The sequence below is a fragment of the Coregonus lavaretus genome (genome assembly GCF_964263955.1).
Source record: "Coregonus lavaretus genome assembly, chromosome: 27".
In the NCBI taxonomy this organism is placed as follows: Eukaryota; Metazoa; Chordata; class Actinopteri; order Salmoniformes; family Salmonidae; genus Coregonus; species Coregonus lavaretus.
In genome coordinates, this window is record NC_140014.1 from 24,676,501 (window position 1) to 24,704,457 (window position 27,957).

General features: G+C 43.7%; 1 protein-coding gene across 1 annotated transcript; it reads right to left on the reverse strand.

Moving 5' to 3' along the window:
- Positions 1–27,893, reverse strand: LOC311102391 (sacsin-like). The gene is made up of 8 exons (XM_084143719.1): positions 27,828–27,893; positions 27,568–27,612; positions 27,251–27,338; positions 26,904–27,015; positions 13,612–13,758; positions 11,978–13,415; positions 11,619–11,707; positions 1–11,500 (listed from the first exon to the last, which is right to left on the reverse strand). The coding sequence occupies exons 2-8, from the start codon at positions 27,591–27,593 to the stop codon at positions 513–515; spliced, it is 12,888 nt and encodes a 4,295-aa protein (XP_083999845.1). The 5' UTR covers positions 27,594–27,612; positions 27,828–27,893; the 3' UTR covers positions 1–512.
- Positions 27,894–27,957: the final 64 nt, after the last annotated feature.

Here is a 27,957-nt window from a genome sequence, read left to right on the forward strand (position 1 = left end):
TAACTCAATTATATATATATTTTTACATTGTTTGCAAACTGATGTGTGACACGTATTAATGCCAAAATACCCCTTCTTTTTTTTTTTAAAGCTCTACCCCACCTGCCCTGAATGACGGGTCGCCACTGGTCATGTGTCAGAGGATGCAGAGAGAATGATCAATCTTTACTTTATTAAATCACGTTTATATTTGACATTTTTTAGAACAGAATACATCTTCAACATAAAAAAGTGGAAAAACATGTTACTGTATTTTTGTGAGCATTTAACAACAATAACAAAAACATAGTTATCTTTTTAATTGATTCTTCAAAGGAATTATTGAACCACTTTAATGTGTATAACATACTTGCAGTAAAGCACAAGATCACAACATGAAAGTTACACGTAGCATTTCTAAATCAAGTGAAATATCATTTAGCATTTTATGTAGCATTTCTAAATGAACTGGGTGTAATAATGTTTTTGTTTTCTATCAATTCCCAATTACAATATGTAAGCGATGTCTTTAATCAATTAATATATATTTCTATTTTGCACAGAAGCTTTGATGCCATGTCCAGCACCTCTGATTCATTCTCATACTTGAACCTCTTATTTGGTATGTGTGGTGAAGGGTGGTAGTTTGGGTATTGAGTGGTCTTGGGGTCGACTCCCAGCTGTTTCAGTTTGCTCACGATGTTGGGTAGAGTGTCTAACTGGGGGCTGTAGCCAGATACCCGTTCAGCCAGGCTGGAGATGGAGCCGTTGTTGTAATGATGTCCGTGTCTTCTGTACTCTGCTGCCACCAGAGCCTTCTCCACGGCCTGATGTACCTTGAACAGAGTCCACTCTGTGGCCATGCCTCCTGTGTCGTTGTCAGCAGCGGCTAGGTCACACTGTGCTTGTCTGAGCCAGCGCTCAGCCTCTGCTCGGTTGGGTTGTGGTACATTTCCATAATGTGTCCAGAAGTTGTATCTAGTATTGTGTCCCCTGCTGTTGTAGAACCTCTCTCTCCCACACCGGTGGTGATGAGCTTCTTGGTTCCACTGGTCGTAGAAGTTTCTGAAATGTGTGTTCCACTGCTGTGAGGATGGTTTCCCTGTCCTGTGTGAGGATGGTTTCCCCGTCCTTCCGTTTTCAAGATCCTCAATTCTGTTTTTCAGATACTTGAATGCCTCTGTGGATAGCTGTTGGCAGTCTGGGTTTTTGTCAGGGTGCCACCTCAGGTAGAGGCGTCTGATGGCCTTCAACCTGTCCTCTGCAGACAGAATCCAAATCTCTGCCAGACATTTGTCTATTTCCTTTTTGGCTTCTTCCAGAGACTGTGGTGAGGTCTTTGTGGATGAAGACCGCGGCACAGATTCTGCCCGTTGTACCAGTTCCATGCACGTTGCTCCAGTGGAAGAGGATGAGAAAGGCTTATTTTCCCGTTTAAATTGGTAGAGATCAAGGGCACTGACTTCTATGACTTCATCTTTCCCAATCTGTATTTTGTATCTGTAGGGACTCTGTCCTGATTGGCCAGTTGGCACACACAGCTGTTCCACTATAACTGCATAGCAACAATGCTCCTCCTCGGCCGTCTTCTTAAAGCCAACGTATTCCCCAGATTCATAGTTGTTGAGGTAGCTCATGTCCAGGGCATCATGCCACTCTTCAGGAACAGGACTTCCTGGTTCCGGTGGCCCTTTCAAGGAGTCCTCAGTATCAGCAATATCATGGATTTCATTCTGCTCTAGCGTTGTCTTGACTTCCTCCATGCTATCACATGAAAGAAGGTGTCCTAGAACTAGCAGGAGGTTTGAGCCGAGAATGTTATTAAGAAGGGCATTCATCTCTTTAGTCAGTCTCATGATGATCTCACTCTTCACTTTGTGGGCCTGGTCCTCATTGTGTTTCAGGTAGAAGGTACAACCTTGCTGGCCCTTTTTGACGTACAGCTGTGTGACAGCAGTGGTGTCACTCAGTAGCTCCTGGCCAAGTCGAAGCACTGTTTCAAGGCTCTTGCAGCAGGTGATCTCAATGCTGCCAAAGGTTTTCTGACACATGGTGGCAGCATCGCCTTGTGATACCTTGCCCTGACACTGCTCTCTGATGAGACACACCAGACCATGCATGAAGGGAGCTGAGGACAGGTGTGCCCCAAACCATCCGCTGAACTCGCAGCCCACCCCGTACTCACACAGTTGCATGTTGGATTCCACCACATTCTCTACTGTAATCTGAGATAGCATTTTGGGTTGTATCTCCAGGGGCAACAACTGCATCATTTTATAATGTTCATACATGTCGTTCTCTAAATGGCAGTTGCTCAGTTTCTCCAGGAGTTTCAATTTGTCTTTCAAGGCACCCTCCAATCTGCTAACCTTGAAGACTGTGTCGTTGAAATACAGTGAGGCTGAAGGGTACAGTCTGCCATCGGTTGAAGGTAGATACAAGGTCTTAGGAATTTCTGAGGTCAACTGATTTTCTTGCAATTTCCTGATCAGATGAAAAAGCTGCTCCACAGCTCGCTTGACAGTTTTCACCTGATTTGGCTGAAGGGTCTGCTTGTCGGTGGAATCTGCATGGATTTCTTGTAGAACGTTGCAGTACTGCTCTGCAGTAGGCTCGTCTTTGACGCCAATTTTCTTGAAGAATTCTGCAAACATGACATCCTTTGGAGGAATGCGGTACAAATATGGCCTGAATTCCACATAATGAAGCAGTACCAGAGCTGTTTGCTTGGTCTTTACAAGTGTAGAATCATCCTCCACCAGCACCACAGGGAGGTCAGTCAACAGCTTGGGGTCAAACTCTATTGTTTGTAGATAGGTGTAAGATGTCCGGAACACTTCAGCTCGTGTTCCAACCAAGTCAGGAGTTTGGCATGGTGACTGACAGATGTTTCTGAGGTTCTCTGTCACACGTTCAGGAGGGGGTTGGTCAACTGCGCCTGCTTCTCTCATTATTTGAATATGCTTTTCATTGCAGTTTCCTAAGTGCAGTATTGGCATGGATGTCCAAATCAGGGATTGGTGGAGATCTTTTTCAATCAGACAACCTCTGATTGAAACTACAGTCCTCTTTCCTGCAAATGACTGGTGGTAGTTGCACAACCTCTTTTGAATTTCCACAGGAAAAACAAACTTGATGTCAGCAATCGTTTTCAGAAAGTCTGATGCTAGCTTTTTGACATCCCTTTTCAAAATAGTTTCAAACAATGTAGACGACATCAGTTTCAGGTCTTTGAGGCTGGCTGTGCCTTTGGCATCCAATTCAATTTGATGAGCAAATTCAATTATTTCCTCATCTGACACAGTGCACTTCAATCCAAGTACTTTGAGCAGTTTCCTTGCTTGACTCTTGACAGATATGTTCCCTCTATCATGAAATTCATTCCAGAAGCTTTCTGGCACAAATCTTTCTTGCGGCAGCATCACCTTGTACAACTTCTGATTCTCATCAAAGAAGTAGGAGGCCATCTGCAGATTCCCATGGATGTCCCGAATGAATTTCACATTTTTCATTATAGAGATTATTTTATCATGGTACTGCTGATAGTCGTCTTTGTGTTGTAGTGACAACAACAGCTGGACAGAGTGGATCATTTGGTTTTTGTTTAGCTTGTGCAGGAAAGGCAGAATGAACTGGACATAGTACTCCAAATCACTTAAGATCTTAATGCTCAGGTTTCCTGACAAACTCTCATTTACTAAGTTGTATTTGAGGAAAATGTCGTTGTCACCTGCCATGTACAAATCTGGAAAGCTTTCCCTGAACTCTGTCTTGAGGATAAATACATTTCTGTGCCCATCAATACACTGCCGTCCACCCTGTATAGTTTCAAATAGTGGCAATGACTTGAACTTTCTCTGGTAGTCCTGTTTGTTTTTAGATGAGCATATCCCAGACTGTAGGAAAAGTTGAAGTTTCTCCAACTCCTTATCTGAACAATTCTGAAACTCTGAATGTTCCAGCTGGTAGACTTGGTCTAACACAGCACTGCTGTCACTTGTCCTCAAGAGATCAGGGAGTAGATGTTGATGCAGCTTCTTGTTCACTTCATGGAAGAATGGAAAGTCCAGTTTCATGAGACCAAGTTTCAGGAGAATTGATGAAATTTCTTCTTCTGAGAACAGAATAACACTGGACATCTTCCTCATTGTTTGTAGAACATGTTTGTTATTTAGCCTTGGGCACACAACAGGCAACATAGGGCAGTCAGAGAACAGCTCCTTGATCGCCAGCAGAGCCTGGTTACCGTCTCCATCCTTTGAAGCTGCAAGATTCCTATTAAAGAATTCCCATAGCTCTTTCAGCCATGAGCGTATTATCTGGTTTGGTACATGCAGCCTACAGTGTGGATCAGTTTCACAGTTTTGAAGGAGTTGCAGAAGTATAGGTTTCAAATACTTTGCTGCGACTGGAATTGTCAATTCTTTAAGAAAGTTCCCATCTTGTAGAACCTCAAAATGTTTGATGTTGGTTATGACATCAGCAAAATCCTCATGATGTCCATGGAACATTCTGTAAAATGTTGACAGAAGCTTGGGAGAGTCAGGGTCGAACACTCTAAGAATCTGATCTTGAGTGAGAAGCAGTGGAAGTCCGGTGACTGAACTGGAACTCTTCTTGTTAGCATCAATATAGTCGATACAGTACTCCAAGAGAATGGAGCATCTCTCTTTGTCTCTGATCAAAGTCTGGCCAATGGGTAGAGGTAAACCCATTTCAGTGTGAGTTGGATCATTCAGTGGTTTCTTCCTCAGGTAGTTACCCACTGTCAAAGGACTGACTATTCTCACTTCAACCCCAGCCGTTTTGAAGCTAGTCCATATTTTCTTCATTTTTGTAGATGAAGGAACCAACTGCATTCCAAGATCATCTAATATAGAAACCATGGATTTATTTTCCAGGCTCAAATGAGGTGCATCACTTGGTTCCGTCTTGCTCACACTAGACCACTCAATAGTGTACTCTGTTATTGACTGGTGTTGGACTTGTCGAGTTGAGCAGTGTAGCACTGGAATAAGGTCAAGTTCTCTGTCATTGATTGACCTGTACACTTCATGAATCATTTCATGCCAATCTTGGTCAGTCTTCTTGGTAACGGTGGGGAAGAAACACAAGTAAGAGCTGTCAAGGACTGAATCAAGATGTATGGAATTGACTTTCACTTTCTTTAGGTGACAACGGATGTAATTGAGAAGGCCAGCATACAATGGGGCGATGACGTTCAATTTCAGGGACTCATTCCAATCTATCTTCAAACTTTTCCCATCCTCTTTCCAGAAACCCCGTCTGGAGGAATCTACCTCAAAGTTTCCGTTGACATGGACTGGAAGTCCAGTTATACCAGGCAAGGGCAGGGTGCAGAATACTTGTCCAATGAAGTCATTCTGTTTAGGCCGAGAGCTTGTGTTGAGAATATTTCCTCTTTCTATAGGCCGTGAGCTTACACATGCTGCCAAAGCTGCCTGTGGAACTTTGCTAGTCTGTCCTTCCATATCAGTGTTTCCTTTAAAAGAGCCAAACTGCTCCGCAATGATCCACTGGCTTTGCCTTATACCGGATGATGAAATATTGACATTGTAAATGGCTTCATGTGGTGATGTTGGTCCGTGGGACAGCAGCGACTGTTGTACATGGTTTTGAAAAGAAACCCATTCTGCAATGCTCTTCTCATGAATACTTTTTTCAATCGAGAAGGTAGTCTTGAGCTTTTCTGTGTCTGGGTTGATTTCATGGAACTGGATTGTCCTGATGTTCTTCAAGAACATTATCAATCCCTCAGGGTCTTCACAGAGAGCTGAGGACAGTTCCTCCATATCTTTGTCATTGACCCCATTGTTGGATATTTCTGAGGTTTCTGCCATGGCACCAGTCCTGATAGGCAACCTAAACATGGTGCCTTCTTTAAGAGGGAATTCTTTTGGGAGAAATGTATTGTAAACATCCATGAAGGTGTTCTTACATTCCTCTGTCAATAAGATTTTGGCTCCAGGTGATTCTCGTGATCCTTCAACATACTTCAGATTGGGATCAGATATGCAGAGCCATTTGTCACCAGTTAGGATCGAAGGACAGTCAGTCAGATGGTAGATTGAGTTAAACCCAAGTCCATATTTTCCAGTTTTCCCTGGAATGTTGTGCTTTCCACCTTCTCCCAGCTGCTGAATACCTTGCAGATCAGCCTGAGAAAACACCTGGTTGTTGTACACACACAGTGCAGGGCCCTGCAGTGGATTCCATCTATTTCCAAATGTTCTCTGTGTGCTGTGCTTTCTTTTGTCCCAAACAAAGTGTATTTCTGTGGCGTCTGCATCATCAGCATTTTGGATGAGCTCCTTCAGGATATCCTTCTTTGAGGGATAAGCTGCAATTATGTTTTTAATGCGAACTGTCAGTTTCTCATGTTGTCCAAACTCTTCAGCAAATGGTGAGAAGTTATCTACTGAATGCTTTAGCAGTGTGTGGTGTCTTGTTGTGATCACCCCAAAATGAAGTGCAATGGCACGAGATATTTTTTTATGGCACAAAGTGACATCTTCTGACACTTCCATCCAGGGGCTGTCATTGAAATACAGCTGTTTAGATGGCTGCAAAACACCCCTTTCGTCAGGTATGAGACAGTCATCTTGGTTTTCATCTTTGGCCTCGTATAATCCCCTTTGGATTATTGTCAGACACATTTCTAGATCATTATTGGAAAGTGGGCTGATACCGTAGGCTTGGCTGAGTTTCTGCAGTACACCATGGAACTGTTCTGGTGTGAATTGCTTTTGGATGCATAGACATTTCCAGAGCTCCTTGAAACTGGAGAAGGCAGTTGGAAGAACATGAAGATATGGTTTAGCATCAAATTTCTCATTTTTTGCCACAGACTTTACATCTACAAACCTGTCTTCAACCAGGATAAAGGGGAATGAGTGTGCCCTCTCAAAAATGACAGTCAATTCCTTCTCATCATGCAGCCATTTATTCAAAAAGTGGTAGCAATTATGGGCTGTGTTGAAGAGCGTCTGTTTGTCACATGTTTCTGAGTGCTTGGATGCTTCTTGTAACTGCTGAAGCACTGTCTCAAGTGATGGGCTTTCACAAACTCCTAGTATGCGTAGCACTGCATTGTCACTGTGTATCTTCAGATTTAAAGAGTCTACCACAGACTGTGTCATGTCAACTAGATGGCGACATCTGTCACTGTAAATGTCAGTGGGCTTTTGAAGTCTGACCATTCCATCCTTCACTGCTCCACCCTTCCCTGCGTATGTATTAACTGGAGGACATGCTGGAATGAACACTGTGTTTCTTAGAGTCTCCCAGTGAGGCGAGGTGTCATCCTTTAAGGAGTCCCTCATCAACTCCAGGATGCACTGAAGATTCTTGTATGCTTTGTCTTTGTCTTTTTGCCAGATGTTGGCAATGGTCTCTGCTCTCTCTGTGATGTCCTCCAAAGGGAGCTGGTCACTCAGCATCCCCAGTTCTGACAGACGTTGAATCCTTTTAGGGGAATGAAAGTCATTTTTGGTCCCCCCGAGGAACCGTCCTTCCTCTTGCTCAAACAAGCATGCCACTTTTCCAGATGTATTCACAAGTTTTTTGATGTACTGGAGTTTTCCACTTTTCTTTGTAGGAATGCATGGGTAGCTCCTTAGTAGATTGTCAATGGCATCGTCCTTCAGGTCAATAGCATGCAACACAAGAGCATTCCTACTCTTCTGGTCCATAGTGTTCAGGTTGTTGAATACCACTTCTTGGTAAAATGCTTCCCAGTCAAATGTTCTCTGCTGGAGAATCTCATCTAAACCGGTCTGTATAAAGCTCTGTCTCACCCACAAAGGCAGAGGAACAACAAGATAAGATGTGTTTGAATTGCTTTGACACACCTTCATTGCAAGCTCTCCAACAGCTTTGTCCTCTTGAATAGTTGGGTGCAGAAATCTGGCTTTGTCCATTGAGCACCAGTTTTCCCCATCACTGAAGAGCTCCAGAGGTTTGCCAGAGATGTACTGACTGACAACCAAGTAAAATGCATCAACCAAGGGTTTGAAGGATTTGCTCACGTTCTCTCCATTAGGCCAAAAGGTATAGTACTGGTAACGTAGAAGGTGTTGATTTCTTGACATCTTCTTCAACACTAGCAGTGTAGTGACATATGCGGTTGTAACAGCATCCTGCAGGAGAGCTCTATTCCAGTCATATTTCACTCCAGTCTCCCACAGACCTCTCCGATTAGAGGTCACAGCAAAGGATCCGTTCAGGTTCACTGGCAGCCCTGTGGCAATAGAGAGAGGGAGGAAACAGAATGCCTGGCCAACCAGGTTGGTTTCTCCAGGGACCCATTTCCCAGTCTGTGGTTCTTTATTTAAAGGTACAGCAACACCTCCGATTGGCAAGGAGAGCACGGTCTGCTTATTGTCTCTCTGGACCATTTGTAAAGAATTCTTTGTCCCAAAGCAATTGTATAGGAGCCAGAACTGGACATCAGATCCATCACAATGTTGTTGAGTTAGTTCAGCTATGTTGGCTCTATGGCAGTCAATGACCTCTTGGCATTTCGCATCACGCTTCATCAGACATTTCAGAGCATCATTCTGCAATATTCCTAAAGGAGTGTCCTCTGGAATCGTGATTGTGTGCACAACCTTTCTGGTGGCAGTGAAGAGGTTCTCTATCTGGTCATCTTGAGGAGGAGTGGAAGCATCGCCCGGGAGGTTTTGAAGAGATACCATGTTGATGTTCTTCAGAAAGAGGAGGTGAGTTTGTGAGTTGTTTGTCAGGTCCTGTAGAAATTTCACTATGTCATCTCTGTCATACACATTTCCGCTGATTTCTGACTTGACAGCCTCCTCTCGTGTCCTGAAAGGTAGTTTAATGAGCGTGCCCGGGTAGAATTTCTGAGTGCTGTCTCTTGAAAGATTGCAATCAAAAATCCGCTCATATGGTCTGAATTGACCAGGAAACCTGTGCAGAAGCTGCTCCCGAGATAAGTTGAGCTTGATTCCAGGAATTGCTTTGTTTTGTATGTGCTTTTGCAGGTGTGTAACATTTGGATCAAGTATCAGAAGCTCGTTGCCACTGAGGATTGAGGGAATATCAGTCACATGGTACACCGCATTAAATCCAAGTCCAAATTGTCCTATTTTTTCAACCTTGTTTTCCTTTGAGGCAGATCCGAGTTTGACAATGTTTTTCCAGTCATCCTCAGTGAACAGCTGGTTATTGAAGGCCCAGAGACACGGTCCCTGACAGAGGACCATGCCTTGGTCTATGAGGCTGTCAGCAGGGTCTTTGTGGTCCCTGAAATCCACCATGAACTTACAGGTGTTTGCCCCAGCATCTTCTGCATTCTGAATGAGCTCTTTGAAGATGTCATTTTCTTCGTCATACTCCTTCAGAATGTTCTTAATCCTCAGAGTTATGGGCTCTGACTGCCCACATTGTTCTATTCCAATGAATTCTGGACGCAGGATCCGGGTGCTGAGGAAAGGGATGTTCAGCCACTCTGCCGTCGCTGGTGGAATCTCCTCGTGGATGACATGAATCTCCTCCTGGTCATTCTGTAGATCCTCCAGACCATCCCTGCTTATATCACAAAACACCGTTTTGGACAATGGTTGCAGGGTAAATCTCTGACTCCCTGCCATGACTGGCACTGGGATATCATCCCTGACGCTCTTCTTCTCTCTCCACATCCAGTTCAGAATGGCAATTGACACTTTCAGCTCTGAGGGTTTGCCAAAAGATTGGGGCCTTTTTTCAATGGTCTGTTTGATGTCATGAAGGATGTCCTCTATTTCTTTCTCTGAGAGTGATGTCTTCACTCCAAACTCTGTCAGCAACTTTTTGTATGGAAGAAATTCGTCTAGCACTTTCTCAATGTACGAGCTCAGATCCAAATCAGGTGGGTAGGCCAAGACTACATCATGAGGAAAAACAAAATGATTGTGTATCCACAGCCAAGGTATGCATCTCTTGTTCATCACTTCCCTGACCTCACAGATGTGATCTTGCATGTATTTGTAAATGCTATGCAGCTTGGTTTTAAACTGCATGTCTTTATCTGGATCTGTCATTGCCTTGGCCACAGCTGCCAGTGCTGACAGATTCTCCACAACCTTCTCAGCAGGAGGTAGGCGTAGCAGACCCAGTTTGCTGCTTACTTTCTGACTAAAGTCTCCTGTAAGAGGCATGACATGCCCTACAATGCCCTCGTACTTTGAATGTCGTATCTCCTCCGGCATGTAGAAACTTTTCCCTCTGTTCTTTTCTTTCATGATGCAAGGATTCTCACAAGGGACCCACTGCAGCTGTGATAGGTGCTGCAGCTGCTGATGCGAGAATTGGGAAAGCAGGTCATTGCCATTCAATAGTCTTCGAAGTGCTTCTGCTTTTTTGAAAGTATTTTGTGAGTGAACATGTGATTTCTCAATATGGGTGGCAACATGCAACACGTTGTCTGCTGACACGTCAGTTTCCTTTGTCTGCAATCCAAGACGTGTTAAGCTGTCAAGCTTCTCTGGAGTATTTGTGAACACTGCTGGAGGAAAGAATTCTCTTTCAAAAAGGACTTTGAAGGTTTCATTGTTTGGATCAAAAATATTGGAGGTCGTCTTCAGCTCTCCATCTACTTCGATGAAGCTCAAATCCTTACATTTTTTGTACAAGGTCCCATTCTGTGAGAAGAGGATACTGCCATGCTGCAATATCCAGGTCATGATTCCCTCTCTTTCTTGTTTCTTGAAATACTTATTCTCAACTCCATCAATCAAATGAATGGCCGCCTGAGCAGTATTCAGGAGATCAATCTTGAGCAACAATAGGAGCCTGCGATCAGCCTCAGTTGCACACCGGACAATGGAATCCGGCATGCGAAGCTCTGTGGGGAGAGCTGGGGTGGAACCCAAAACCACTGCCTGCTTGGATTGGGTGGGAACATATTCTCCGGCCATTGATTGGAAGAGAGGCATCTTTGAGAGCAGGTCTCTCTCGTGGACTGTGACAGAATCCAGAGTAGAGAGGTAGGCTTTGAGTTCCTCTTTCTCATGGTAAGGAGCAGACCTGATTCCACTGATGACCTGACTGGCAGCTAAGTTCATGAACACCTGTAGAGTGTTCTGAGGCGATGGTGGTAGTACGTACGAGTCAAGATCTTGGTGCTTTAGGCATATGTCTCTGTTAATGACTGTTCCCCCAACCTTCTTCATGACTTCCTCTATTTTGTCTGGTAAGATGGATTGCTTGCTTTTCTGAAAAATCATGGTTGGATTCTGTTGTAGTCTTGCAAGTATGACAAAATGGCTAGTATCGTGTAGCGGTTCGATGGGTATCAGTGGCATGCCTTCAAAACATCTCAGATCTACCCAGTGAGTGTTGAGACATTTCCAGAACTCTCTGAGCCACTTCAAGGGTGGGTGCTGACCACTCCCTATCTCCCAGGTGACATGACCTCCTGTCTGTTTCCAGTCCTTTGGGAGAGTCTTCTTGGCAAATGTAGCCACAATTTCAGCATCCACATTGAATACTTTGTATGTATCTAAAATGATGGAGATATGAAAATAACAGCCATGTGATAAACATGCAGGTATTTGCAATTCTACATGATATCCAAAACCTTTCATTGTTAAACATAATTGTACAATATATCCCCTTACTTGTTGCAGCTAGTTGCTTCAAATGTTGGATGCTAGAGGTGCTGAGATCATCAGGCAGAAACAGGTCTTTGCAACCTGGCAGCAATACTCTGTATGAAGAGAATACTTTCTTGTAAATTCTTAATGGAGAAAGGGCATGGATTATCCATATGAAAAATACTATACTGTATACAGGGAGGGAATTTAAGGATTTTGCGCACGGGCCAGCCGGGATAGAAGACTGCAATTTATAATAGCCCAGATGACATTCCACTAGTGAAGGGTCCAAAACTATGCCATGCGAAGACACATTTCGGGCATATTTTCTATTAGCCCTGTCTAGCTTAATTTCCATCCCTGACTAAGAATTAAGAACTTACCTTGGAAATGCGTCATTGTCAATGAGAGTGATGTCCTTCTCTTCATTTGTGAATGTCTTGAAAGTCCCGTCACTGAGAGGCAGCATCTTCAGACCCCTGAGGTCGTGGTAATTCTCATCGCTCAAGATGTACTGCAGCAGAGACAGTTTGTCATTGTTGGAGAGATTCGACACAACACCCCTGCGGAGAACACCCCTTACAAGAGCTGGAGTCACCCATTTCAGTGTGTCAGGGTCTGGGAAGGCCAGCTGGACAGCTCTGGAGACATGATCTGGGAAGGTGACAAGTTTTTCTCCACCTGCAATCAAGGCCCTGGTCACGGCAGCCATTGTTTCAGACGTCATGGTGTCGTTGGATGGGCACACAGCCACAGAGGGAGAAACAAACTGTCTTTCGTCTTCAGCTAGAGAGAAAATGGCGGTATTCTGTTTGAGTAGACGTTGTAGAAGGTCTTCAGCAATCCCATGCCACTTGTCTTTGTGTTTGGTCTGACTGAGATCTGGCCAGATGTTGTACACATATGAGACAGGGAGTGTGGAGCTCTTGGCTAGGTTGGTGGCATCCTGCAGCATCAGGAGGTATGTGTGAGGGAGGACCTCCTTCACCAGCAGCTCATTCCACATCGCAGCTTCATCATACTTCTGGTCTTCCTCCTGCCATTTGATGTGTCTTCTGTTGTCAGTGAGGCCGAAGCAGGCGTTCACATGGACCGGGAGGCCAGTCTTGTTGGAGTCATTGTTTGGGAGGGGCAGGAAGACGCTCAGTCTGCCATCAGTCAGGACACTCTCCTGGCTACACCGGAATGCCAAGTCAACTTGAGGGCGGAAACTCAGCTTCTTGGCCAGTGAATCTAGCTCCGGAACATTTCCCTCTTTCATGCAGCATGTTGTCACGAGCCACTTGGTCTTTGTCTGCTTCTTGCCTTCGGAAGTAGAGGTGATGGTTTTGAAGCAGGTTGACCCATCAATGTTTGACTCGTTCCTTGTCTTCAGTCCTGGATTAACTGTGGGACTTGAGGTCACTGTAAGCCGGACATTAACGGATCCTTCTGTGTTGATGTGCTGCAAGGAGACTGATGACACATTCCTCAGGAACAGAGTGCTTATGTCTGCATCCGCAATGAAGCTGTCGAAAAGCTTAACTACTTTGTCGGAGTCATACAGGTTGTCTGAGATCTCTGAGGCCTCACTGCGTAAAGGAAACCTAAAGAGTGTCCCTTTAAAGTGCTGCTCCTCTTGGATGATATCCTTCCACCTCTGGCTACTGACTAGCTTGACAACATCTCTGAATGGTTGGAACTGATCCTGCAGATTCAGTAGAGTTTCTTTGTCTTCCTCTTCCTCCAGAGACCACCGGAACCCTCCAGTTCGCTCCCCAAAGAGCTTCTCTTGGGGGTCCAGGAAGCCCAGGTACTTGGAACTGAATATGGATGGCACATCTAGAAATGATCCATATTACTGAGTGTGAATAAAATGCTGTAATTTAATGAAAAGCTGTCTATGAAGAGAAATGAAAACTTAATGTATGAGTACATTTACAGTATAGATCCATGTGCTGTGATATACCTTGTGATATAGCTAGCGCATGTTCATGGTTTGATTCTTTCGTTGTGATAATAATACTCTGAGGTTCACCTGTTATGTGGTAGACAGAGTTGAATCCGATCCCGAACCTGCCAACTTTATTTGGGTCTTTGCGTTTGACGCTCCGGCCGGTGGTCTGGATTCCCTGCCAGTCCTCTGCTGTGAACTCTGCGTTGTTGAAGGCATACAGCGCAGGACCTGCTCACAGACACGACAACATTCATACACATCAGTAGTCTGATTAATCAGGCTGTAATATACAATTCATTAGTATACACCGCATGAAGCTAATGCCTGCCAAATCATGTAAATGTTCCTTACAAGCCGGAATGTTAAATAAAATGACATTTAAACGTACTCTACCGGTTGTCTGTGCGGTTTGTCCTTCAGCTGCTCGAAATTTGAATCTGAATCTGAACATAGCTATATGGTTTGGTTTGGCACCGAGGTATAGTTCGTTTTATATTGGATATTCGGTTTTCTCTGGTCAATTGCTATTGAACCAAGCATGCCATGACAATGAAAAATGTATATTCTGAATCAGGAGGACGGAGAACAATAAACACCATTTTTTGTGTTCATTTGTTATTAAAAATCTTTTTTGGGAGGATCCTGCATGGAGTTCTGGGGAAAGGCTGTGTGCTGATCAAGCTCTGTGACAATTTTGGCCTAAATTGAACTTCACAAGTTAAAAGTACATATTTGACCTTCTAAATCAGACTGGCAATGAGTAAGGATAAGTATTCAAGTGAAAGACGGCATCAAAGAGAAGATACTCCACTATGTTCACCGTGTTTAAGTCGCTCACCGAGCCCAACTCCACGAGGTGGTAGAGGCTGCCATCACAGCCAAAACAGAGACGGCGGAGGTTCATCTCTCATGGCAAAACTGAAGTTATTTTGATGAGAAACAGCCACCTCACTCTGCAAAATGCAAACCTCTATCGATGGCATGAAGGCTACTCTAGAGAAAAATGATAAACGGATGACTCACATTGAAAAGAAAAATGAGGAACATGACGAAAAGCTAATACAACAAGACCAGGCTATTAACTACCTGATGGGCCAGGTAGAGGAATTGTAAAAGAAGGGAGACTTGTTGGAAAACTTTTCGCGTCGTAATATTATTCAAATCTTTGAGGTTGAAACCAATGCAGAAAGGGGGCAGAACATTTCTACATTTGTGGACAAGATGCTGAGGGAGGTCTTGGAAATCGATGCTGCTACACCTTTGGTCATGGAGAGGGCCCACAGAACGGCACCTGCAGCCCAGAGTAGGCCCGGAGCGAAGGACACACAGAGGCCCAGCGCTATCATCATGCACCTTCTCAACTTCTAAATGAAACAGGAGATAATGCAGCTGTCGAGAACCAAGGGACAACTATTCTACAAGGACAAGCGCATATCTATCTTCAATGACTATTCTGCAGAGCTGTTGCGGAAGAGAAAAGATTATGACGGGATCAAGAGAGAATTGGCAGCCAAAAACATCACATCCTTGCTGATGTTCCCTGCGAAGCTACACGTCACTCTTGAGAGCAAGACCCACATCTTTGATACTGTACCTGATGCCGAGTCCTTCCTGCGCTCCATTGGGATTACACCACCTTCCAGACCCGAGGACAAGGTCTGAAAAAATATGCTGACTATGTGGCAAATTGTTGGGCCCAGAAGGAGTGAGAGACAGAAGGACTCAAGGCCCAAGAAGTAGCCTAAATCTACCACAGAACATTGTCCAGTCACATTGACTATTGAAGCGACCCCTTCTTCTTAAGGACTTGAAACTACCTGGATTTATGCTCATAATTGGGAGCTTATTGCTGGACTAATTCATCAATCTTTGACCTACAGTTTGTCGGGATGATAAGGTAATTATTTAATCTGGAAAAAACAGAATAGCCTGCTTTCCTCATTCCCACTTTCTCTTTTAGTAGGCTATAGAGTAAAGATGTTTTATTTTTATTTTTATTTTATGTTGTTCTATGGCAATTACATATAGGCTACCCAAGTGTAGGTTACTGAAAATATTAACCTAAAATTTGCTGATCCTTTATTGATTTAGACAATGCTTTTGGATTACATTTAATTTCCAGCATTTAACCCTTACAAATATCTGCTATGTGTTGGAGGCAGTGTGGACAAATAGGTACTTCATCACATATATTTAGGCAATGTCTGAAAATCCTGTCTTTTTTTATCTGAAATTATCTGTGTTATACAGGACATCACAGGTATTATTATTCAACCAGACCCATGTCATCTCCTTCTAGGTATTGTTCCTGTGAATACACTCCAATCCTCTCCACTTAAATTGATAGCTTATCTTTTAGCAGCAGCAAGGAAATGTGTAACAAAATGCTGGAAAAATGAACATGCACCCTCAAAAGATATGTGGTTAGGTCTATGCGGGGAACTTGCTGACATGGAGAGAATTACATCAATCTTGCAACATAGACAGAATAGGTAAGAAGGTGTTTGGTCAGAGTTCCTGACATATCGTACTGGTCTTATTCTGTCATTTCTGGGGTTTTTGTTTGTTTCTGTAGTTTTTCTGTGGCTTTTTCCAAATTGTATTCTTATTCAGACTCTTGAAATATTTGCTTTATACAGCCAAGATGTACCCTTAACATGTGAATGTAATTACGCTCCTTTGTAAAGACAGCAAAGATATGTTGTTTATGTATGGTACATGTTCTTTATGTGCTCTTGAATAAATATTAATACAAAATAAACAAATATTTTGGGGATTTCAATCTTTCAAAAAAAATCAAAATTTCTAAAAATAAATACATGTGGATTGTTCTCCATCCTCCCCTGATTCAGAATATACCATTGTCATGCATTCATTGTCATGGCAAGCTTGAATATTCAATATAAAACAATCTTTACCTTGGTGCATTTTGAGCAGCTGAAGGACAAACCGCAAAGACAACCGGTAAAGTATGTTTAAATGTAATTATATTCAACATTATCTAGGTTTCCATCCAATTCGCGACAGATTTTCATGCGGATATTCTCAAATCTGCATAGCAAAAATGTGCTTGATGACATAGCACTTTTGCACTTAAGTTTTCATGTACCATTTAAAAAAGATATATGTTTGTGTTTCCATCACATTTTCAACTCTACATGGTTTTGATAAATAGCATACTTGCACAAACTGGTTTTGGCGCATGGTCTATACATTTACATTTGAGTCATTAGACAACAGTTCGCTGATAAAGTGGACAAGGTAGGTTATATGATGAGATATATGATATGATAAAAACAAGATCATTTTATTGTATTAATTGTCAGCCAAGCACCGATCATCATGTCACCAGCATCATTCATTGATAGGGCCTAGCCTACCCTCGATATTTATTGGAAATGTGCATGAAGCTCGTCACGGTGCAGTTAACTTATTTAATAACTTAACTTATGGTGGTTATGTTCATCATAACTTATTCCATATGCATATGAACTCTGTATGCTTTTCCATGTCTTGGTGGTAGTAGGCTACAACCATAGAGAATGATAGAGGCCTCTAGTGGCCAAAAGGCAGTTTTAGCATCGGCAGTGCCATATAGCCCCACAGTGGAGGTGTCATTATACCCATAAAACCTAGCGGTCAAACAGGGATATGGTTCCAATCATTTCCCCACCATTTTTCCCATAGAGGATTTTAGAAACACTTCAAATAAGGGCTGTGTTTCGTGTAGGCTTACCCTGGCGTGACGTTTTGATAACCATGTAAATGTCTCTCGGACAAGGTGACTTTTATCAATATATTTACTCTCAGATTCAAAAATAAAATAAAATGGTATTTGTCACATGCGCCGAATACAACAGGTGTGGACCTTACCGTGAAATGCTTACTTACAAGCCTTTAGCCAACAATGCAGATTTTGTTTTTAAGTAAGAAAGAAAATATTAGCTAAAAAAAATTAACATATAAACTAAAGTAAGAAAAAAGTAACACAATAAATAACAATAATGAGGCTATATACAGGAGGTACTGGTACTGAGTCAATGTGCGCGGGTACAGGTTAGTTGAGGTAATTGAGGTAATATGTAGGTAGGGGTAAAGTGACTATGCATAGATAGTAAACAGCAAGTAGCAGCAGCGTATAAAAGGGGGTCAATGCAAATAGTCCAGGTAGCCATTTGATTAACTGTTTAGCAGTCTTATGGCTTGGGGGTAGAAGCTGTTCAGGAGCCTTTTGGACCTAGACTTGGCTCTCCAGTATGCTTGCCGTGCGGTAGTAGAGAGAACAGTCTATGACTACGTTGGCTGGTGTCTTTGACAAGACCAATTTTAGGGCCTTCCGCTTACACTGCCTGGTATAGAGGTCCTGGAAGGCAAGAAGCTTGGCCCCAGTGATGTACTGGGCCGTAAGCACTACCCTATGTAGCGCCGTGTAGTCGGATACCGAGCAGTTGTCATCCCAAGCGGAGATGCAACCAGTCAGGATGCTCTCGATGGTGCAGCTGTATAACTTTTTGAGGATCTGAAGACCTATGCCAAATCTTTTCAGTCTCCTGAGGGGGAGTAGGCGTGCCCTCTTCATGATTGTCTTGGTGAGTTTGGACCATGATAGTTTGTTAGTGATGTGGACGCCAAGGAACTTGAAGCTCTCGACCTGCTCCACTACAGTTGTGTTGATTTGAATGGGGGCGTGCTCGGCCCATTCTTTTTCTGTAGTCCACGATCAGCTCTTTTGTCTTGCTCACATTGAGGGAGAAGTTGTTGTCCTTGCACCACACTGCCAGGTCTCTGACCTCCTCCCTGTATGCTGTCTCATCGTTGTCAGTGATCAGGCCTACCACCATTGTGTCGTCGGCAAACTTAATGATGGCGTTGGAGTCGTGCGTGGCCACGCGGTCGTGGGTGAACAGTTGTTGCCTACCCTTACCACCTGGGTGCGGCCCGTCAGGAATCCAGTTGTGGAGGGAGGTGTTTAGTCCCAGGGTCCTTAGCTTAGTGATGAGCTTTGTGGGCACTATGGTGTGGAACGCTGAGCTGTAGTCAACAAACAGCAATCTCACATAGGTGTTCCTTTTGTCCAGGTGGGAAAGGGCAGTGTGGAGTGCAATAGAGATTGCGTGGATCTGTTGGGGTGGTATGCGAATTGGAGTCGGTCCAGGGTGTCTGGCATAACCAGCCTTTCAAAGCATTTCATGGCTACAGATGTGAGTGCTACAGGGCGATAGTCATTTGAGACAGGTTACCTTGGCATTCTTGGGCACAGAGATTATTGTGGTCTGCTTGAAACATGTAGGTATTACATACTGGGTCAGGGAGAGGTTGAAAATGTAAGTGAAGACACTTGCCAGTTGGTCAGTGCATGCTCTGAGTAAGCGTCCTGGTAATCCGTCTGGCCATGCAGCCTTGTGAATGTTGACCTGTTTAAAGGTCTTACTCACATCGGCTATGGAGAGCGTGATCACACAGTCGTCCGGAACTGCTGTTGCTCTCATGCATGGTTCAGTGTTGCTTGCCTCGAATCAGGCATAAAAGGCATTTTGCTTGTCTGGTAGGCTTGCGTCACTGGGCAGCACGCGGCTGGGTTTCCCTTTGTAATCTGTAATAATTTGCAAGCCCTGCCACAACCGACGAGCATCAGAGCTGGTGCTGTGCTGTTTGTTGCTACTTGGCTACCTGCCAAACTATTCACGTTTTACTTTTAATAAACGTTTAATCAATCTCTGTGTTCAACAAATTTACCAACTTTTTAGTTTTGTCCTCACTCATCTTTTTTCGTTAAACTTTTTCACCCCGGACGTTTATCCCGAGACAGAAGAGTCATTTTCCTGTGCGTTTTAGCTGCCAACTTTACGTTATTTTCCTTTTTTCCATCGCAACTTTTTTCCCTTATTCAACTTTTTCACTCCGGACGCTTTATCTGGACATGGTTCATCAACATCTTCAACAGCCGAAGCTAAGTAGTAACATTAACATGATGTCTTCTAATTGCAGTCGCTGTACTCATAATATACAGGAGAACGATCGCCTTACGGCGAGAATAGCTGTGCTACAAGCCCAGCTTCAGACGCAATCGTTAGGCAAGGGTAATCTCAGTGTAGGAAAGGAAGAAACAGCGTCTGTGCCACCAGTAAGTACAGACAGTAACGTTAGTATAAATCCCCCCGCACAGTCCCCGCAGCCGGACAACTTTCTCATGGCTTCTGGAGGGAAATACTGTTGGAATGCTCAACCGGTGTCGCTCATTCAGCTGACAGAAACCTTCAACCGGTTTTCCCCATTATGTAGCGAGTCGGAGTCTGAGTCTGAGTCTTCTCTAGTCTCTACTCCTCCCGTTACGGGGTCTGAGACGCCGAAGGCTCCCACCATTGAAAACCCTAGTCATTGGCGACTCCATTACCCGCAGTATTAGACTTAAAACGAATCACCCAGCGATCATACACTGTTTACCAGGGGGCAGGGCTACCGACGTTAAGGCTAATCTAAAGATGGTGCTGGCTAAAGCTAAAACTGGCGAGTGTAGAGAGTATAGAGATATTGTTATCCACGTCGGCACCAACGATGTTAGGATGAAACAGTCAGAGGTCACCAAGTGCAACATAGCTTCAGCGTGTAAATCAGCTAGAAAGATGTGTCGGCATCGAGTAATTGTCTCTGGCCCCCTCCCAGTTAGGGGAAGTGACGAGCTCTACAGCAGAGTCTCAGCACTTAATCGCTGGTTGAAAACTGTTTTCTGCCCCTCCCAAAAGATAACATTTGTGGATAATTGGCCCTCTTTCTGGGACTCACCCACAAACAGGACCAAGCCTGACCTGCTGAGGAGTGACGGACTCCATCCTAGCTGGAGGGGTGCTCTCCTCTTATCTACCAACATAGATAGGGCTCTAACTCCTCTAGCCCCACAGTGAAATAGGGTGCAGGCCAGGCAGCAGGCTGTTAGCCAACCTGCCAGCTTAGTGGAGTCTGCCAATAGCACAGTCAGTGTAGTCAGCTCAGCCATACCCATTGAGACTGTGTCTGTGCCTCGACCTAGGTTGGGCAAAACTAAACATGGCGGTGTTCACCCTAGCAATCTTATTAGGATAAAGACCTCCTCCATTCCTGCCATTATTGAAAGAGATCGTGATACCTCACATCTCAAAATAGGGTTACTTAATGTTAGATCCCTCACTTCAAAGGCAGTCATAGTCAATGAACTAATCACTGATCATAATCTTGATGTGATTGGCCTGACTGAAACATGGCTTAAGCCTGATGAATTTGCTGTGTTAAATGAGGCCTCACCTCCTGGTTACACTAGTGACCATATTCCCCGTGCATCCCGCAAAGGCGGAGGTGTTGCTAACATTTACGATAGCAAATTTCAATTTACAAAAAAAAAAATGGCGTTTTCATCTTTTGAGCTTCTAGTCATGAAATCTATGCAGCCTACTCAATCACTTTTTATAGCTACTGTTTACAGGCCTCCTGGGCCATATACAGCGTTCCTCTCTGAGTTTCCTGAATTCCTATCAGACCTTGTAGTCATAGCAGATCATATTCTAATTTTTGGTGATTTTAATATTCACATGGAGAAGTCCACAGACCCACTCCAAAAGTCTTTCGGAGCCATTATCGACTCAGTGGGTTTTGTCCAACATGTCTCTGGACCTACTCACTGCCACAGTCATACTCTGGACCTAGTTTTGTCCCATGGAATAAATGTTGTAGATCTTAATGTTTTTCCACAAAATCCTGGACTATCGGACCACCATTTTATTACATTTGCAATCGCAACAAATAATCTGCTCAGACCCCAACCAAGGAGCATCAAAAGTCGTGCTATAAATTCTCAAACAACACAAAAATTCATTGATGCCCTTCCAGACTCCTTCTGCCTACCCAAGGACGTCAGAGGACAAAAATCAGTTAACCACTTAACTGAGGAACTCAATTTAACCTTGCGCAATACCCTAGATGCAGTTGCACCCCTAAAAACGAAAAACATTTGTCATAAGAAACTAGCTCCCTGGTATACAGAAAATACCCGAGCTTTGAAGCAAGCTTCCAGGAAATTGGAACGGAAATGGCGCCACACCAAACTGGAAGTCTTCCGACTAGCTTGGAAAGACAGTACCGTGCAGTACCGAAGAGCCCTCACTGCTGCTCGATCATCCTACTTTTCCAACTTAATCGAGGAAAATAAGAACAATCCAAAATTTCTTTTTGATACTGTTGCAAAGCTAACTAAAAAGCAGCATTCCCCAAGAGAGGATGGCTTTCACTTCAGCAGTGATAAATTCATGAACTTCTTTGAGGAAAAGATCATGACCATTAGAAAGCAAATTACGGACTCCTCTTTGAATCTGCGTATTCCTCCAGGGCTTAGCTGTCCTGGATCTGCACAGCTCTGCGAGGGCCTGGGATCGGGAGAGACACTTAAGTGTTTTAGTACTATATCTCTTGACACAATGATGAAAATAATCATGGCCTCTAAACCTTCAAGCTGCATACTGGATCCTATTCCTACTAAACTGCTGAAGGAGCTGTTTCCTGTGCTTGGCCCTCCTATGTTGAACATAATAAACAGCTCTCTATCCACCGGATGTGTACCAAACTCACTAAAAGTGGCAGTGATAAAGCCTCTCTTGAAAAAGCCAAACCTTGACCCGGAAAATATAAAAAACTATCGGCCTATATCGAATCTTCCATTCCTCTCAAAAATTTTAGAAAAAGCTGTTGCGCAGCAACTCACTGCCTTTCTGAAGACAAACAATGTATACGAAATGCTTCAGTCTGGTTTTAGACCCCATCATAGCACTGAGACTGCACTTGTGAAGGTGGTAAATGACCTTTTAATGGCGTCAGACCGAGGCTCTGCATCTGTCCTCGTGCTACTAGACCTTAGTGCTGCCTTTGACACCATCGATCACCACATTCTTTTGGAGAGACTGGAAACCCAAATTGGTCTACACGGACAAGTTCTGGCCTGGTTTAGATCCTACCTGTCGGAAAGATATCAGTTTGTCTCTGTGAATGGTCTGTCCTCCGACAAATCAACTGTACATTTCGGTGTTCCTCAAGGTTCCGTTTTAGGACCACTATTGTTTTCACTATATATTTTACCTCTTGGGGATGTTATTCGAAAACATAATGTTAACTTTCACTGCTATGCGGATGACACACAGCTGTACATTTCAATGAAACATGGTGAAGCCCCAAAATTGCCCTCGCTAGAAGCCTGTGTTTCAGACATAAGGAAGTGGATGGCTGAAAACGTTTTACTTTTAAACTCGGACAAAACAGAGATGCTTGTTCTAGGTCCCAAGAAACAAAGAGATCTTCTGTTAAATCTGACAATTCATCTTGATGGTTGTAAAGTCGTCTCAAATAAAACTGTGAAGGACCTCGGCGTTACTCTTGACCCTGATCTCTCTTTTGACGAACATATCAAGACTGTTTCAAGGACAGCTTTTTTCCATCTACGTAACATTGCAAAAATCAGAAATTTTCTGTCCAAAATTGATGCAGAAAAATTAATCCATGCATTTGTTACTTCTAGGTTAGACTACTGCAATGCTCTATTTTCCGGCTACCCGGATAAAGCACTAAATAAACTTCAGTTAGTGCTAAATACGGCTGCTAGAATCCTGACTAGAACCAAGAAATTTGATCATATTACTCCAGTGCTAGCTTCCCTACACTGGCTTCCTGTTAAGGCAAGGGCTGATTTCAAGGTTTTACTGTTAACCTATAAAGCGTTACATGGGCTTGCTCCTACCTATCTTTCCGAGTTGGTCCTGCCGTACATACCAATACGTACGCTACGGTCACAAGATGCAGGCCTCCTAATTGTCCCTAGAATTTCTAAGCAAACAGCGGGAGGCAGGGCTTTCTCCTATAGATCTCCATTTTTATGGAACAGTCTGCCTACCCATGTGAGAGACGCAGACTCGGTCTCAACCTTTAAGTCTTTACTGAAGACTTATCTCTTCAGTAGGTCATATGATTGAGTGTAGTCTGGCCCAGGAGTGTGAAGGTGAACGGAAAGGCTGGAGCAACGAACAGCCCTTGCTGTCTCTGCCAGGCCGGTTCCCCTCTCCACTGGGGTTCTCTGCCTCTAACCCTGTTGCAGGGGCTGAGTCACTGGCTTGCTGGTGCTCTTTCATGCCGTCCCTGGGAGGGGTGCGTCACTTGAGTGGGTTGAGTTACTGACGTGATCTTCCTGTCTGGGTTGGCGCCCCCCCCTTGGTTTGTGCTGTGGTGGAGACCTCTGTGGGCTATACTCGGCCTTGTCTCAGGATTGTAAGTTGGTGGTTGGGGATATCCCTCTAGTGGTGCGGGGGCTGTGCTTTGGCGGAGTGGGTGGGGTTATATCCTTCCTGTTTGGCCCTGTCCGGGGGTTTCTTCGGATGGGGCCACAGTGTCTCCGGACCGCTCCTGTCTCAGCCTCCAGTATTTATGCTGCAGTAGTTTATGTGTCGGGGGGCTGGGGTTAGTTGGTTATACCTGGAGTACTTCTCCTGTCTTATCCAGTGTCCTGTGTGAATTTAAGTATGCTCTCTCTAATTCTCTCGTTCTCTCTTTCTCTCTGAGAACCTGAGCCCTAGGACCATACGTCAGGACTACCGGGCATGATGACACCTTGCTGTCCCCAGTCCGCCTGGCCTTGCTGCTATTCCAGTTTCAACTGTTCTGCCTGCGGCTACGAAACCCCTACCTGTCCCAGACCTGCTGTTTTCAACTCTTAATGATCGGCTATGAAAAGCCAACTGAGAGACCTGAGCCCTAGGACCATACGTCGGGACTACCGGCCGTGGTGACTCCTTGCTGTCCCCAGTCCGCCTGGCCTTGCTGCTATTCCAGTTTCAACTGTTCTGCCTGCGGTTATGGAACCCCTACCTGTCCCAGACCTGCTGTTTTAAACTCTTAATGATCGGCTATGAAAAGCCAACTGAGATTTATTCCTGATTATTATTTGACCATGCTTGTCACTTATGAACATTTTTGAACATCTTGGCATGGTTCTGTTATAATCTCCACCCGGCACAGCCAGAAGAGGACTGGCCACCCCTCATAGCCTGGTTCCTCTCTAGGTTTCTTCCTAGGTTTTCGCCTTTCTAGGGAGTTTTTCCTAGCCACCGTGCTTCTACACCTGCATTACTAGCTGTTTGGGGTTTTAGGCTGGGTTTCTGTACAGCACTTCGAGATATTAGCTGATGTAAGAAGGGCTATATAAAATAAAATTGATTGATTGATTGATTGATTGATTGTAGTTTTCAATCTTAGTCCTGTATTGACGCTTTGCCTGATTGATGGTTCGTCGGAGGGCATAGTGGGATTTCTTATAAGTATCCAGATTAATGTCCCGCTCCTTGAAAGCGGCAGCTCTAGCCTTTAGCTCAGTGCGGATGTTGCCTGTAATCCATGGCTTCTGGTTGGGATATGTACGTGTACAGTCACTGTGGGGATGACGTCGTCGATGCGCTTATTGATGAAGCCGGTGACTGATGAGATATACTCCTCAATGCCATCGGATGAATCCCGGGAAAATATTCCAGTCTGTGCTAGCAAAACAGTCCTGTAGCGTAGCATCCCCGTCATCAAACCACTTCCGTATTGAGCGAGTCACTGGTACTTCCTGCTTGAGTTTTTGCTTGTACGCAGGAATCAGGAGGATAGAATTATGGTCAGATTTGCCAAATGGAGGGAGTATGTGAGCTTTGTACGTGCCTCTGTGTATGTAGTAAAGGTGGTCCAGAGTTTTTTCCCCCTATAGTTGCACATGTTACATGCTGGTAGAAATGAGGTCAAACGGATTTAAATTTTCCTGTATTAGTCCCCGGCCACTAGGAGCGCCGCTTCTGGGTGAGCATTCTCTTGTTTGCTTATAGCCTTATACAGTTCGTTGAGTGCGGTCTAAGTGCCTGCATCAGTTTGTTGTGGTAAATAGACAGCTAAGAAAAATATAGTTGAAAACTCTTGGTAAATAGTGTGGTCTACAGCTTATCATGAGGTAATCTACCTCAGGCGAGCAAAACCTCGAGACTTCCTTAATATTACAGATCGCGCACCAGCTGTTGTTAACAAATAGACATATACCACCACCCCTTGTCTTACCGAGGTTGCTGTTCTGTCTTGCCGATGCACGGAAAACCCAGCTAACTGTATATTATCCATGACCTCGTTCAGCCACAACTCTGTGAAACGTAAGATATTACAGTTTTTTATGTCCCGTTGGTAGGGTAGTCTCGAACGGAGCTCATCCAGTTTATTCTCCACTGATTGCACGTTCGCCAGTAGGACGGATGGTAAAGGCACTCGCCGACGAATTCTCACCAAGCACCCGGATCTGCGCCCCCTGTATCAACATCTCCTCTTCATGCGAATGACTGGGATTTGGGCCTGGTCCGGGAGGAGCCGTAAATGTTTGCCTCTGATTCGTTAAAGAATTTTTTTTTAAATAATCTTTGTCCAATCCGAGGTGAGTAATCGCTTCTCTGATGTCCAGAAGCTCTTTTCGGTCATTAGAGACGGTGGCAGAAACATTATGTTGAAAACAAGTTACCAATAACGCGAAAAAACACACAGAATAGCACAATTGGTTTGAAGCCCGTAAAATGGCAGCCAGCCCCTCTGGCGCCATTACACAAAGTAGACATCATGCAAAACTAGAAATCCCTGCAAGCTCCTGCACCTCATCTCTAGCTGACACATTTGCTAACAGGTATTGTTTAAATTTAAAACTTGCACAAGACAGTTCACAGAATTGTCAATTTAAAGAAATGTAGCCAATTTATTAATTACTACATTTAGCTAACATTAGATAGTTAATCCAGAGATTCTTACCTTTGCCTCGATTCGGCAGTCTATCCAGATAATCATGGCATTTGCAGTTCTTTATGATAGCCACATTAGCAGCTAATTAGCATTTCATTTTTGGGTGGTAAATACAGGTGAATATATTGTCAAACAGGACAACAGTGAAAGTTTATCCCTCTTTTCAACGCTTTTGCTTCAATATCTGTTTTGTAACCAAATCAAAAGTGGTGCGGCACTGCCACACCAGATTGAAAAGTGTTTGGGAAAATGCCAGCTCGCCACACGTTTGCTGGTGGCACTACATGAGCCAGAGAGAGCATGTTTCCTGATACTGTGACCACTTGTATTTTTGCATTCCAGCATGATGATTAAGATCCTAATCAGTTCTGCACCTGATATTAATCTGGGCATGTTGCCCTCTGTTTTATGCTGGTTTTCTGATGTTGTGGTAGAAAGCCCTTTCTACATTTGCTGCCTAATGTGGGGTTATTAAAGTGAAATCACAACACTTTCATAAACCCACTGTCAAACATCAATGTTATTTATTTTCAATCTTCACAAATATGAAACAACCATACCTTGGTACTTCCCCAGGCCTTCAGTCTTGAGGCTCTGTCTGCCGTAGCATCTCTCATCATGGAGGAACACCACCTCCGACGCCCCAGCATCATCCGCATTCTGGATCAGCTCCTATAGTCACAGCACAGATAAGGATAGGGATGTTTTCATAGGTGCCTTTAACTAACGTTTACATAGTAAATTGGTCTATGGCCAATTTATACAAAACAAGATGCTCACACTTCTCCTTTAAATGTAGTGGCTGTGATGATATTTACTTTAGGTTTACATTTTGGTGATTTAGCAGACGCCTTTTCCACAGTGATCAGATGACTACATGATTAATTGATTGATTGATCAAACTCACCTTTAATATCTGTCCTCCATCAGGGTACCTCCGCAGGATGTCCTTCAGGTAATCAATGAAAGGGGGTGCTGTTGCACCAAATGAATTTCTAAACAACAGGTGAAGTGAAGAAGTTCGATATTTTAGCTTTCACAGTATTGTTGAAAATGTAATCTCATTTTACTACATCTCTACCTTCTATCTACTCAAAGTCGGAATAAATTGTTTTAATTATATAAACTCGTAAAATATAACTGATATTTACACACACACCAAGCAACTAGTTCAAATGTTCAACTGGTTTTTAAAAATTACACTGGGAAAAGTATTCCTCTCACCGTGTTTTTCTCTTACTCAAACTCATCCTTCCACATCGTAGGATTCTACAGGAACCAATTAATTCATTATAATAATCAGGGTTATAATATGGCAGGACAGATATAACTGTACTAATCAGACAGAAAACAAAAATGTCCCTATAGTTTTGAAATGTATTAATCAATGTTCAAGTAGCCTAGTCATAATTATAACCTATTACTAAATGAAAATTATCATAAGACATTTGTTGTATTTAAGATACATAAATTGATCAATTTACCTCAATCATTTCATGAAGTGTGAAGAAGTCATCTGAAGCCACCTATGTCGTCAGACTAAATATTCTTAGTAGGCTCATGGTTTATATGCCCTGCGGTCAATCTGTATGAGCCCCTCCATAACCCATCCAT

Bases quoted from the DNA above. Each gene is read 5' to 3' on its own strand.
- LOC311102391 (XM_084143719.1), bottom strand. From the start codon at position 27,593: ATGAGTTTGAGTAAGAGAAAAACACG. The intron at 27,016-27,250 runs GTGAGTTTGATC...CTGTGACTATAG, and splicing joins ATGGAGGACAGATATTAAAG to GAGCTGATCCAGAATGCGGA. The intron at 13,759-26,903 runs GTATGGTTGTTT...GTCTGTGAGCAG, and splicing joins AGGCCTGGGGAAGTACCAAG to GTCCTGCGCTGTATGCCTTC.